The 15,338-nt window shown below is 39.4% G+C and overlaps 1 protein-coding gene across 1 annotated transcript in view; it reads right to left on the minus strand.

Annotated features, from left to right (window-relative positions):
- Nucleotides 1-15,338, minus strand: part of PEX5L (peroxisomal biogenesis factor 5 like) — a 49,957-nt gene that overhangs the window by 8,018 nt on the left and 26,601 nt on the right. Inside the window, exons 7-10 of the mRNA XM_035898441.1 lie at nt 13,557-13,766; nt 12,356-12,482; nt 11,098-11,194; nt 4,851-4,946 (exon numbers count right to left, since the gene is read on the minus strand). Of these exons, the coding sequence (XP_035754334.1) occupies nt 4,851-4,946; nt 11,098-11,194; nt 12,356-12,482; nt 13,557-13,766 (530 nt within the window). The remainder of the gene's footprint in view (nt 1-4,850; nt 4,947-11,097; nt 11,195-12,355; nt 12,483-13,556; nt 13,767-15,338) is intronic.

Below are 15,338 nucleotides of genomic sequence, written 5' to 3' on the forward strand. Positions count from 1 at the left end.
TTACAGAACTAATTATATATAGACACATATATACATATATGATGTTTATATCAGAGTTTTTGCTTGTATTTTTCCCACAAAAATTCCTTATGAATTAATGGTTTGAAAACAGATCACATTTCTGCAGATCGTAAGCAAGCACATAAGTGGTTTTAATTCTTAAGCTCAAATTCTGCTGCTTAATTATGTAATTATAATTCACACGGAAGTTCACTATGCATACTGCACTTAAAAAGCTAACGAATTCCTGTGCATTTAAGTAGCCGTGCTTAATATCTGCCTATAGTGAGGTAAAGCTGATCTAGTTAGCGGTGTCCCTGAAAATCTGGCTTTGGATCAAGACTCCCAGATGGAATTGTAACTCCATTTGCTATGTGGCTGGTGCCATTCACTTCATTGCCATGTTTTGCTACCTTAGTGCTGGCCAGTTACTTTGGATGTACTGAAAGTTTTCAGAGCCGTTGAAAATATTTCCACGTTCTCAGATCATCTGCAGCAGTTAAGTGGAATGACAACCAGGAAAACTCTTCGTCCCAGCTGACTACTTCCAAGCGGAATATTCTGCATTTTGTCAAAGAGGCTATTTTTATTCTTAGTATTTAAAAATACACTGAAGCAGTTAAAGAAATGGGAGGCAAAATCTTTCCAGGCTCTTCACTTCCTGCGGCGCAGTGAGGGGGGTGGGGGGCGGGGTGAACTTTCCGAATATTGCTGGCTAATTTCTAATCTTACCTAATTTTCATAACTTTAAGAATAGAATTTTTCTGTCCTGTACTGCCAAAAATTAATTTGCAATGTTCCTTCCTGACCAGTGTATAGGAAACACAGGTTCCGTGGCTGTTCTTTCCGTGAACTACCGCAGCAACGTGAAAGGCACAGTAAGTTAAACTTACGTGCTGGCTACGTACGATTTCCTTAGCTGACATCTTCTCCAAACAAAATTTGAAGTATGCCTTTTAAGTGAAGTTTAGAGATAAAAAATGTGTATCAAGGCAAGGATTCCCGTTGTGATTTGAGAGAGTACCAAATAAAATGCATCCGAATGACTCAAGCTCCTAGATCCCAATTTCAAATGAGGTTTAGGGAGTCTTGGGCACATCCAAAGGGGATGTGGAGATAGTGAGATGGGAATACCACAGGTACAGAAAGGATTCTAACCGCTGTTCAAGGGAACCACAAAGCTGATGATTTGGGACTGTTTTCCTAGGCTAGAATAAATTAATCCCATCCTCCTCCTCCTCCTCCTCTTGTCACATAATTTGGCTGTAATATGTTCTGATGCTGTGTAACAGAATATTATACAGCAGATGGCTCACGTGACAAGGTGTTGTAAATAAAATGATGCTGAAAAGCACAGCTCAAAATTCCTTTTGCGTAAGCTCACAGACCAGTGGGGCACCTGCAGCTTAATCTCTACATCAAGGAAATGTAGAATAAGAAAATATCAAAATTGCTTTTTTTTCCATCTCTGAGACGTTTCTCAGCTAGAAGTTTTTGCACTTTCTTGGTTTCATTTTTATAGATTCTCATTACCAATAGGGCAGTGGATGACAAAGCGAACACCTTAACAGAATACAGGTACAGGATGGATCTGAATCCCCATGCTGGAATTTTTAAAAAATTCAGAAGTACCATTTTTTGGTAAAACACAGCTAATTATTAGAAAGATTCCATTAAAACATGTTTGGAATGGCACTTGGAAATCATGAAGACTTCAGGCTATTTGTGCTTCCCTCTCGTGTATAGCAAAGGGATGAGGCAAAAATCAAATCCAGTTTCCAGAGTGACAGAAAAGGAAGCCAAGCCTGCAAGCACCCAGTGACTGCAAGTGAATCTGGACCCTCTCTGGTAAAAAAGCTGATTTACTTACCTCTTTATTCCTAACAGATTCCCCCATGGCATGGACATCTTTAAACCTTCTTAAGAAAGAATTACCTCACAGATCTTCATTAATCTCAAAGTTTGACATCTTAAAACCATTCCCAAAGCTCAAAAGTGAATAGTGGGTGGAGGATGAAGTTTGGTGTCTTCATTTACTGAACTGTTAATTAATTCCTTTCGAACTAGGCCACAAAGAACCTGAGATTTGCTTCCTTTTCTTGATCAGTTTTCTGGCTAATCTTGCCACTTGGAGCTTTCCCAGTTGAAGAATATTACAGAAACATCCAAAGCCTAAAAGATGAATTTTTGAGCTGTATCTATTCTCCACTTAAGAAAGCACTAATCTTTCTGACATGGGCTGCAATTTATTTCAATCACTCTAGCTTTCTTACCCTTCATTTTGGCTGGGATGAAAATCCAGCTCTTTTCATATGCAAATGACAATAACTGCTCTATAGGGTCTCGAAGAATCTTTTCCTCTACATTTTAACTACCTGGTCCAAGTTTCTATTTTAAGCAGAAAGAATAACTTAAGACTGCCAGCTCCGCAGTTAGGGAAACATTTCATTAGATTCTTTTTAATAGCTGTTTTTGAGACTACATTAAAGCATTTTAACAACCTGCTTTGTTGCCTGCAGTGGTTTAACCCCAACTGGAGACTGAGCACCACTCAGCCACTCGCTCACTCCCCGCTCAGGGGAATGGGGGAGAGAACTGGAAGGGTAAAAGTGAGAAAACTTATGGGTTGAGATAAGAGCAGTTTAATAATAGAATAATAATGATAATGATGATGATGATGATAATAATAATAATAATAATAATAGAATATACAAAGCAAGTGATGCATGATGTGATTGCTCGCCACCTGCTGACTGATGCTCAGACTGTCCTAGAGCAGCGATCGCTGCCCCCCAACCAGCTCCCCCCAATTTCTATACTGGGCATGATGCCCTATGGTCTGGAATAGCCTTGGGCCAGTTGGGGTCGGCTGTCCTGGCCTCCCAGCCCCTCATGCCCCTGGCAGGGCAGAGGAAGCTGAAAAGTCCTTGCTTGGTGTAAGCCCTGCTCAGCACCAACTGAGCCATCAGGGTGCTATCAACGTTCTGCTCATCCGAAACCCAAAACACAGCGCTGTGCCCACTACTAGGAGGAAAATCAGCTCCATCCCAGCTGAAACCAGGGCATTGCCTCAGAATGACCTTTTAATGTGCAATTTTTTTTTACAGTATGTTCTCCTCCTTACTTTACTTTGTAAAGTATCAATAACGTCTTGCAATCTGTTGTTGGCTTCAGCTCATTTTCCTTTCTGCTGAATTCCTGCGAACTCCCCATCACACATGGTTTCTGGCAATTGCAAGAGTGCTGACATCATTTGCTTAACAGTAACACAGAAATTTTCACCATCAGATTCCCTGTGTCGCAATCACAGATTACAGCACAACATTTCCCACCTTAAGGATCAGTCTGCAGTGCAATTAGGAACATCTAGAGCATTTTAAGCAGCGGCAAGTTGAAAGCAAGTCTCTCCTTTCCTGCCTGGAACACATGGATATGATGTGTGACATCAAGAAACCTATTGTGCATCACCAGCAGTTGTTTATAAAGAATCTATTTGATCAGGAAAGAGCAATGCTCTCAGAAAATACATGAAAAATGCATACAGTGTATCATTTATAAAACAGCTGACTTACTGACTGTGTCCATTTAGCCTGATATAAGAGTGTTTCTGTGTGCAATAAGATCCTAAGAAACCATGGTAGAAACCGTGCAGTCTTACCTTAGCATATACTGAAAAAACCCTACAAATCAAATTAATTTCTTACACAAGAAATTCTGTTTCTAGCTAGAATCCAGCATATGATTTAGGCCTAGTTTTGTTTGTAATCCAGCAATATTAATCTAGAATAGTTCAACTTCCAAGATTGGAATTACAATGGTATAAAAGTTGAGTTAGAGGAACATCAAAATACAGACACCAAAATTTAAATCTAAACCCAAGTATCCCCAAAGCGTTCTAGATGTTTGGAGACTAATGAGACTGCAGTTCATACTAAAAGTAACCAGTTTCACAGCCTCATCCTTTCCACCCTAAAAACTCATTTCAGTGGCTGTTCCATAATTCAGCCTGAGCTCCTACCCTCAGTGGGGTGCAAGCTATCTTGGCTCTTTATGGCGATGGGATTTTGGAGGGTTACCACTGAACCCCCGAGAAGATATGATGCTCAAGATCAATGCTTGTATCTATCTGATTTTTTATTGAATTCTGTTAAAAAACCCTGTACGCCACCTTGACTCTAGACAAGATCAGGATCTCAGCTGGGACTAGTGGTACAGGCTGACACTCAAGAGGCATTTTTCATGTTGGAAAAGTAGTAGTTGGTGAAAAAAACAGAAGTGCAATAGGAGAATTATCCAAATACCTGCACCTTTTCAAACTAAATTGATTTACCAGGAAACGAGAGTGCACCTGTGTTTAACATTCTGCCACTAATTATAAAAAAGCATTGGTGCATGGTTACCACTGTACGTGCAGTTACCCATTACAGCCAGTAATAATTCTGTTTGTCAATGATTCCGAATTCCAGCTGCACTGTGGAGAAATGGTTTATATCCGAGAGTAAATAACTGATTGCACACACTCACTTGCTGGGGAAAATTATGCTTCACTTACTTACACTTTCAGCTTCGAAGTACTTGCATTTATGGGGAATTTTTCTTGACCCACTTGCAATACAAAATGGCGCTTGAAAAGTTGGTTCTGTCTGATCTTAATTTATAGCTAAAGTTTTTTGTTTGTTTTTTTTTTTTTTAAGAGAGAAACTGCTATTTTAAATTAGTAACTTCAGGAAATGTATCTTTTCTCAGCTTTAAATAATCCAGTTCCAACTTTCTCCTATACTTGTGCTGCAAGATGAATAAGAAATCCATGGAACATCAGCTGAAAATGAAAACAATAAAGTAAGTAATACCTCAACAGCTGCCTTTGCTCTTTCAAATTCCTCCTCCAAGGAGTGATTTCTGGAGAGAAGAGGCCCACCCCAACGCTGCTCCTTAGCTGATCGTGCCTAAAAAGTAAAAGAAGAGATCACAAAGGGATGATAGACTCTCTGCCACATTTCTGAGTTACTTCCTTAATTGCCTAGGGCCCCAAATGGCCTTTTTCTTGGGCAAAACTACTTCTTTGTCTGCATGAATTCCTCTGAATTCTCTTACACTGTAGCAGAGATCATTCCTCATGGAAAACAGAGGACCTTACCTTTTCCAGGCTTTGCTTTTCACTCAAGATGCATGAAAGATCAAGAGACACCCAAGGAACGACAATGCGAGAGTTGGACTACAAAGGGGAGTGCTGGCTATTTTCTATAACACCTTTACCTTAACTGTTCCTACTCCTGTATTATGACTGTGGCAACGCATTCCACTCGCCATGCTCCGGGAAGAAAGAATCTCATTTTCCCTGTACATTTTGTGTTTTTCTTTCAGATTCTGCTTTGGGATCACATGGGAGAGCCAGGTTTGCTATGGATTTCACTGGAAGGACAAACCCTTTTTACAGTCAGCAACTCTCTTTTCTGTGCCTTGCTATCAGTCAATCCCATTGGAAGTTCTTAACAAGTTTCGCCTTGTTCTTTCATTAAAACTTTTTTTCCCCCCACAAAAGGCGCAGTACAAAACCAAACAGTATTCAGTGCTGGCACAGAAAAGCACAAAGCGGCCTAATCGTGCTAAAGAGAACTCTTACCACTAATCCCTTCCCTCATGTTTGTCAGAGGTTATACTCATTAGCCATTTGCCTGACCACGGTCCCAATTGCATTAATTATATTTCTGATGACTGTACTTGTAATATTCAAGTTCAATGAGCCCTGTCATTGCTAAAAGAGTGATTTTGCTAACTTCAGACTCATTGGGCTGTAGCTCCAAGTGCTGGAATGTGCGCGGCTAGGATGAAACACCCGGTACATTCCTGGGTGTTCACATAAGTAAGGTGCAAGGCGTGGTCAAACATGGGCTACACACAGGGGTTTTACCTAAAAAGATGGCATTCATTTGTCAGTCCAGCCCTAAAGGTTCTGTTTTGTTGCCGAGTCTTTGGTCTCTCGGGTAGAGAGTAATGAGTGAAATGTATATTGGGTTGATGATCCCCACAGGGTTAGAAGAGGACAATACAGCACCACTGGGCACTGGGCGTGTTGGCCCCTGGCCGTCACTGCAAGTGTCAGGAAGCACAGAGCATGAGGGAAGGTCTGCGCTGAGGAGCTCTGGTTTCTGTTTTCATATCCACTACTTCTGGTCCATGTTGATTGCAAAATATTTTTTTACTTTGGTGAGGCCAGGAGGAGATTTCAGGTTGTCATTGAAAAGGTACCAAAACCCAATCCCGTACGCAAACCAGTCATTTTACTGATTAATTGAATTTAGGGCAGAAGAGAGAGCTGGTTCAAATCGTCCATTTGTCTATATATCACATGGCAGTGTTTGTCATTCAACATCCGCAGGATCAAACTGACGTTCCACAGAGAAGAAGTTGAGGTTGTCTGGAGTCTATGTCTTTGAGGAAGGTGTCTGGATGTAATTTAAAGTTATCAGGAGACCTTAATCTTATCACTTTGTTTGCAAATTTGTTTAATTGCCCCCCTTGTTTCTCTTATTAATTTTAATTTCAGTTTCAAACTACCACTTCTTACTCTTTTTCCAGTAGTTTAAAGCACTTTTTAGTACCCCTTATTTTCTCTGTGGAAAGATACTGATGACTTTAATCAGGTTTTAATTGTCTTTTAAATTATATAAAGAGATTGAGATCTTAAATTATCTCATTATGGAGCATTTTATTCAGATTTCAACCTTTTTGTGTCTTTTTTACCCCCCCTACTTAGATTTTTATAGCTTTATTTTTTTATAGCCATACAGGCAACCAAAGTGAAGCCTTTCCTCAATTCCAGTACCTGTCCTGCTGTTTCTCTAGACAGAAATCAGGTGATCTCCCACCTCCCACTAATTCTGTCTGCTTCTGCACGCTCTTCTTGCCACAGTGCTGCACGCGGAGCCCTCACGCTGACATCCTCGTACACTCTGAGCCGTGGATTCTTTTAAAATTGCCTTCCAGCATCGTGTTGTAAGTAGGGCCTGTTTCTTGTTCTGAAATGGTTTTTCAACCAACTGTATTGAAATATGCATTTATACAGATGTCTTGGTCACCAGCTCATTTTTATGACTCTTTGATTTACATTTTTTTCATTCTACTGTTGCGTCTTATGCCAATTTTATCAGGAATGGCTTCCATATTTATTTTCAGATCAATAATATTGCAGATCATGGTTTCTTTTTTGGAATCGCAGCAGAACCCCCATGTGATTACAATTCCTAATAAAGAAGTACTGTTCTTGAAAGCTCAAGTTAGCGAGTTTTATTCTGTTTAACAGCTGCTTTATTCATACTGTATGGTGCTAATTTTAAAATCAGAATATGTTATGTTAATTCCAATATCTTGTGGAATATCACACAGCAACATTTATCAACCCGACCTGTAATCTGATCAAAGAATTAGATCTGGTTTTCTCGACAAAACCTCTGCTGATAGGCATTAGTTATGTTCCTAGCCTTTTCCTTATTTACAAGTTGGCTCTTGCAAACCGTTTGATTACTTCTGCTTTTTAATCTTTTGCTTCCAGCGACTGCAATTTCCTTAGGTCAAGGACAATACTGTAAATCACAATGTTCAGACTGAATAGTACTGCAGAAGGGGAAGGTGAGCTTGTTGGGCCAGTAGAGAGGCGAGGGGGAAGAGGACAAGCAGCACAGAAGTCAGTCAGAGGAAGCTCTGCCACATGTCAGAGTATATGCATCGTCCCTGCATAATGCCCACAGAAATATACCTTCTCCTCCATTAAATTCACACCTGCCCCTCAACCAGAGGGAAAAAAGAAGTAATTAACAAAACCCCTGTAAGCAGCGTTTGCATATAGACAATGCGGAGTCGTGTCCTGAGATGCGATACCCAGAAATGAAAGACCCCCCACATAACAAACACGCTGCTTTTGGCTGGCGCGGGAGGAGAGGGGGTGGGAATGGAGTGCCAGCACTGGAGAACTTCACAGCTCCAGCTGGCGATGGGGTGGGACTCTGGTGCCACTGCCCTCAAAGGGAGCCCAGGGCGGGGTACGGGTCAGGCTGGAGCGGGTACGTCCGAGGCGCGGGTGCTCCGCCTACACGCTGGTTTGATACGCTCACCCCTCGACCGCGGAGGTGCTGTAGCTGGTTGCTGGCTGCTGTCTTCAGGGACAAAATCTTCTATTCCAATGCATTTGCACACAAGTGCAACTTCCCTGAACTTGCAGTCTGCTTATGATGTGCTGTTGGACCTTAATGGTTGGTCAGAGGCTTAAATTACAGTCTTAACTTTAGAGCAGGTCTTTAAATAATGAGCTAAATCTGTCCCTTATAACTCTTCATTTCATTAGAGTAACTGGCACATCCGAGGAGAGCCAGGGCCATTAGTCTTACTGTAGCAATTTGGGAGAAGTGGGGAATAAATTTTGCATTCTAAATATTGTTGCCCCAACTGCAGATTTCTAAGGGTTCCAGGCTTTGTGCTATATCTTTGTCCAAGCGTGCTGACATAGCAGAATTAGGTACAGTTTTTTAGCATGTGAGGGTTTTTGTATATGCATTCTGAGGGAGCAATAAAATACCTAAAATGCCCAGGGAGGCATTTAGAGAGTTAAAACATGAGCAGACTTTACACATATACAACTGAGCATATTATCTCCCTCTGCACTTTGTAATTATAAGAGAAAAAATGAACCTTCAAAAAACCTCGAACACTGTAGGATATCTCAGTACTAATAAAAGCGTAACGAGAACTTTCCAGAATGGCAGAAAAATAAAAGAACAAAGATACTTTGGGCCAATGCAGTTTAAGAGTTACTAACAGGTAATGTGTGATGTGAGTAGAATACTGAGGAGTAAGACGGCCACATCCAGTGACAGTCACCACGCTGTTGCCCGTTCCAGCCTTCAAACACATTTCTTCCTTATTGATTCCAAGCTTGCCTTTGTGATTTTGTATTGGCATAAGTGCTGGTAAACACAGGATTTTGTTAAGAAGATTGCATAATTTTAATGCAAATATGACCTAGTTACTTAGTATTTCAGTCTGAGGAACTAAATCTAACATGTCAAAGGTGAGTGATGGAGGTGATTGTCAGAGAAATTGCTGATGGAAAACTGCAGCAAGTTTAACAAGAAGAAATCTTCAGGGTATGGCAGAGTCTGTTGAGTATGCAAAGGTTACCCTTAAATGAGAGAGACAACATCTATAGAGGACAAAGTATGGAAAACGTATGCTTTGATAAAAGCTCTAACGTGATTTCTTTTACAAGCAGATTAAGAACTCACTCAAGACAGATGAGCCTGTTGGTTGGGAACTGACAACTTCGGCGCCCCAAGTATAAGCAGGATGAAGCAGGCAGTGAATGAAAATACTGAATTTCTAAGCCAACTACCTTGAATAAGAACGCAGTCGCACTTCAGGTCACTTCTCTGCACTAATTACCAGTTCAACAGCATTTCATGGCTTGAACCATCACAAGTTTGAAAACAAGCAGCTTATGATAAAACAAAACAAAACATGAAATGTACTGGGACAACAGACAGGTATGTTCTCCTCTGCCCCGCTCTCAAGCTGCCTGATTCAACTTCACATTTTTTTATTTTGAAATACCAGTCATTTTACAAAATAGTATGGAGCCTCAACTGACAGAACTTACACTGAGTTAAAGATGTGGATTTTTGCTTCTGCAGTTATTCTAGTGGAAGATAAACAGGAAACAGACCATATGAAGTAGAAATGTTATATACTAACTTTGTAACTGCTTCTACAGAAGGCCACAGCACTTAAATGCCGTGACTATCTGCTTGATTTACGCACATCTCAGCTGAGCACAAGCTTCCTGGCATTTAGATCTATTAGGCTGAGGAACAGCCTCCTCAAAAGGCGTTAGAGTTACTTACAGTTAAGCTGGACAAAGCCTGTGAAAACACGCTGTCCATCTCAAGTGGGTGATACTTTGTGATAGATCTTTTGTATTACTAAGAGGTATAAATCTACTCCACAGAAAGGCATTACAGCTAGCGTTAGGCTTTCCAAAGGGGAAAAAAATCCCATTTGTAATGTAGAGATGGCAGGGAAGTAAAGGAGACTTTTTTTCCTAATCAAAACACAGGAATGGATCCTGATAACTGGGTTCTATTTCTGTTTTCTGCAAGAAATGGTGCATAATCTCAGAAAAGGCATTTGGAATTCTGATGTCTCATTTTTCCATTTTCAAATGAGGCTATTATTTTCCATTAATTTCCAGATTTTTGATCTGACAGAAAGGTTTTTTGAAGTCCAGTCCTAAAAATAGCTGTGAAAGAGGAGAAAATTATTTTCAACTAAAATTTAATCCACCAAGCAACTCTCCCCACTGCCAGAGGCATTGGCTGAACTTGAAATCTTTCAGGTAAAAAATAAGCAGCAGGAAAGAAGGTGTATAAGCAACCTGATCTATGTGAACGCATACGTAAATGTATGTTTGCACATATATATGCATACATACATAGCTAAAACCATACAACTCTAAGGAATCTTTTCCACAAAGTCCTGACCAATATACAATATGACAGTGGAATTGGGCAAACCTACAAACATTCCGTCCAGAGCCCTCCATATCGGAGTTCCTTTTCCAGCAGGAAATAGTCCTTTGACCACACTGCTCTCCCACCGGGGCGGGGGGATAAACTGCTAACAAACGTTGGTCTAATGACTCCTTCCCGTATTCCGTAGCCATTTCCCAGTTCTGGGGATTCCTGGTTGACCAAGAGACCTTGAGAATAGATACATTATGGGGAGAGGGAAACATTGGAAGTTTGCATTTCAGAACCGGAGGAAGGGAAAAATGATGATGCTGTAAATTGTAGTTTGAAGTCTTTCTCTCTGTACAGGAAGGACACAGTCCACTGTGGTATTAAACTCTGAATGTTTGAGATGCTGACATTTAAGTTATTTTCGTAACATATTAATTTGGAAGCTGTGTGAAGATTCAGCTGTATGAACCTTTTAACTGATGATCCTGAAAATATCCCTTAAATAGTTCTTCCAGAATGTGAAGGGTTAGACAGTGGGACAATTCCTACTTGCCTTTTCATTGTTATTAAAGCTACCAAATCCTCTTACCTGTGTTGCAGGTGCAAGTTCTAATTCTGACGTGGAATCAGAGTCCAAGGCACTCTTGACGTTAGGCAGCTCAGACTGTGATCTGTTTTCTGTGGACCTAGACATAATGCATTTACATACTCGTCACTGCACACTAAGACACACTGCCTTATGTCTGTCAGGTTCATAAGCATATACTGATTAACTAGGTTATTTCTTTTAACTGAATTGTTTAACTTGCAGTTATCAAAAGTGCCTTCTCAGTGTTCTCTCTTAGGCTTTTTGGTCGCATGCAGAAAATAGTTAATACAACAGAACAGAGTCAGGCCTGAGCCACTAGTAGAGCCCTGGGTATACACTGGTGTGAAACTGGTACAATGGCATGAAGACTTTGCCTCTACCGCTATGCTTCTACTTCACAGCCAGGCAAAATGAGGTTAGGCAATGACATGAGACTCTACCTGCAGTCAGTGTCTAAGAATCAACCACCACATTACAAGACTTCACCTTGGCATATGTGCATTTTTGTGCCACAATATCCTAATATTCTTTCCTCCAAAAAAATGAAACCCTGTAGATCAAAATCAAGTTAACTGAGCAAAACTTTTGTAAAGCTGTAAGGTAATGAAAACTCAGATAAAGGGCAGGTTAAGATAAAGGATAAGCATCATTTGGTCAGAAAACTGCTTCTAGTGTATGAAAATGCTAATTATGATCATGCGTAATGTAGTGAATGAGCGTTGCTTACATATCAAGAAGGCAGCAGAATTAATCTACCTGAAATGTTCCCAGAGGCAGAGTCCAATTCTTTCCTCATTTACCTCCCCCACAATTTTAGTTGAACTGCATGAAGGAGGTAGTACTTGGTTTGGATATTTGATCTTGCCTCTTCCAGTTATACACAGAAATTCTGCCCTCTCGGTAGCAAAACCAAAATACACTGGATAGCCAGTGACTGTCAAATCACTGCCAAGCACCCTTTTTTACTCACTTTACTCACAGGTTTGTAGGGGATTTTGGGTTGCTGCATGCCTCTCTAGAATTCTAACCACCATTTCTTTAGTAGTTGCACCTGCTACTTTTCACAGCTTTAAAAATTGCTGGCAAAATGTCATTTTATAGTGTAGTTGTTTGTGATACGTTGTCCAATATGTATGCTTGAACACTTTTAAAGTAGTCATAACAGATTCAATAATTCGACTTGTCATCAAGCAAGCATTTCTGTGAATTAGGAAAGCTGGACTGGAAATATTTTTGTAAGGAAGGCAAAAAGTTGTACCATAAAAGCTCTTTTGATGGAGCTCTAGATGATGATGATGTTCGCTCTGTAGAAGGGTGGACCTTGCTACTCCTGTCCCCATGAAAACTGACATCATCCCATTTCTCTAGCCGTGTCTGAATATCAGCTGAAAAATAAGAAAAGAAAATATGAATCTTTCCAAGAAACTACTACAGAAAATATTATCTCCTCTGTTAAATGTACGTTATAGAGAAAATGGTGCCATGAAAGACTATATTTTAGTTAAGGTCCAATATACAGAAATGTTGTGCACCTTTCTAGCTGATATTCTGTGAAAATATTTGGGAATTCACAACATTTTTCTAAATCTATTAGCATTCATGGTCAGAATGTCAGTGACTTAAAATCAGTGATTTGTAGTTTGGGATATTTTTAATTTCCTAATGTAGTCAAATTGTAAAAATAACACTTCTTTTACTGACTACCATTTAAGAATGTGTAGGCAACGGATAGTATTCAGTCATATGTTGGCCTTGCTTTGCAAAAATGAGATGTTCAGCTCTTGTTTGAAGATAAAGTTCTCTAAAAGAATTTCTGTGTTGATGAATGGAAAATTTGCTACCTTGGTATAAATTGCATTTACCTTGCAAATTTCTCAGTTGCGGAGCAAGTCATTTAGTTTGGATGGGACTAAATTAAATTCACCTTTTCCAAAGGTCATCTGTAGATCCTGCTTGGCAGGATATTGAGCTGAGTTTGGGATTTTTGTTCAATCTGTATGAATATAGCTCTTTTGTCAAGGATGGATTTTTTTCCACTTGTATGCATAGAGAAAGCAGTATTTACAAATATAATGTGTATTTCTGACATCTGCAGTTCTGCAAAGGACATCCAGTATGAGCTGCCTCTGATTTGTATCCTTTACCAACATCTCATATTGCCTCTATAGATTTTTCTATGATTTTACTTTCCCTAAATTCTTTTTTGAAAGCACCCTTTAGAGACTTTATTTGCACATTTAGTGACAACTTAATAGGTATAATGGCAAAGGCAAAATGCCTTTAGAGTGTTTAAAGTTTAGTGGTTTAAGCAGTTTATATGTGGCAAAAAAGTAGTTTATATGTGCTAAAATGAGGTGCAACAAAAATCCTGGTGTTGCTTGTTATTTTGTGATAGTAGCAAGGAGAAACTTGTGCTAAGCAAGGCCACGTAACACTGAGATAATAGCTACAACTCTTACCTAAGTCTAGTGAAGACTTGTCTGAAACTCTGACAGCCTGGACTTTCTGCTCAGTATCCACACTGATAAGGTCAGAATTGTCTGTCTTCTTTCTGTGGGTTGAAGCTTTTAAGCCTTCACTTCTTGGTGGATTCTCTGATTTCTTTGCTTTGTTTTGGGTTTGTAAGACAGGCTCACTAAGATCCAAGAGATCCAGACCTGTTGATAATACTTAGAGACAAAATGTTAGAATTCAATGTTGGTTTAATTCAAACAGCTCACTTTTTAAAAAAAATTATTCTAATTGAAAAAGAAAATTGCTAATGTATTTGCATTGGACTGGAGTAGCTGAGTATGTCCTGGCTCAAGATGATGACCAGCATCTTCAATATGAGAAGGGATTTCCAGTGCTTTACTGGGTGCAGTTTAAAAATGCTTGATTTGCATAAAACGGTTTTCCTCTGAAAATCTTAAAGACATCTTAGGTTTTAAGGCTGTGGCCTTACTCCACAGATTTTCTTATGTTGTGAGGGTTCCCCGTACAATTGAGCTTTTAGCTAAGATTTGGTTTAATCTTATGATTTATTGAGTACTGGTCACAGCTGCTTGGGACCATTACAGAGAGAGCGGAAGAGCAAAGAGCTTCTGGGGGGATGCCTTGGGCCACAGAGGAATGATGGTATCTTTAGCAATGGTTTCTACTGTTGCTGTTTGTCTTTTGGGGGATAAATATTGCCTATAGTTATAAATTCTACTGCTGTTTCAGTTAAGGACTATATCAGTATAAAAGGCATGTTCAGTTTGAGTTCTTCATTTAAAAGTTGGTTAAAGAGTAACGTTTAAACTTCTCTAGCACAGAAGAGATGGAGAAACTCCCTCTTTATCATTGTTTTATAGGGCAGGTGTTTTTGACAGATTGTATTATCCCTTGCAGTGCTTTATCTGTGTTCTTGGTAAATCACTGAATTTCCTCAATCTTCATAGAATTTTTTAATTCATTATTAAATAAATCTAATTAGCCCCCCCCCATCTGATAGATATTCAAGGCAGATATAAGATCTACAGCTACTTACTTTTTTACAACAAACACCACTCTTAAACCACCTGAAATATTTCTGTTCATCCCTGTAATATCTTTAACCATGTATAAAAGGAAGAAATATTATTTACAATTGTTATTTAATTCAGTGTTCCAGTTTTTGTTATTAGAACTTGAATACTGCTTTAGACACATATTAATTAGATGTGAAGATAATCACCCAGCTGTCAATTAGTAATTTTAATAATTTGCATGTATATAGATTTTAATTAAATGGCTTCTAACAAGGCAAGTCATCTTATGAGATGGCAATAGAACATAGTACAGCTATGCTGATTTTATTGTATCTCAGTTGATCTGCTCAACCGCTTTGGTTACCTTTGCACAAATACTGAATAGGAGGAGGCCAATTTCTAAAAGCACGCCCAAAGGACAATATGCTTCAAATAGAATTCAGTATAATTAAAAAGGCTTTCAGGGTTCACTCTTACTTTTTATTATCTGCTCTACTATCTCACTGCTACAGAAAGGAGCTAAGAAATGTGTTAGATCCTTTCACTAAGAAAGTGTCCAAACGGCCTGGATAAACTGTTTGGATGGCTCTTCCCTTTTGTCTGACGTCCCATCCAAGTTTTTATTAAAGGAAACCTTTCTAGAGTAAGGAATGGGTTTGGTTAAAACCAGACTAAATGTAACTTAGCCATAGGTTAAAATTTTGCAAAAACAAAGTTTCAGAATTGGTCAAACTGATGTGTAGTTCCTGC

This window comes from Egretta garzetta, unplaced genomic scaffold (genome assembly GCF_000687185.1).
Source record: "Egretta garzetta isolate BGI_Z169 unplaced genomic scaffold, ASM68718v1 scaffold637, whole genome shotgun sequence".
NCBI classification, from domain to species: Eukaryota; Metazoa; Chordata; class Aves; order Pelecaniformes; family Ardeidae; genus Egretta; species Egretta garzetta.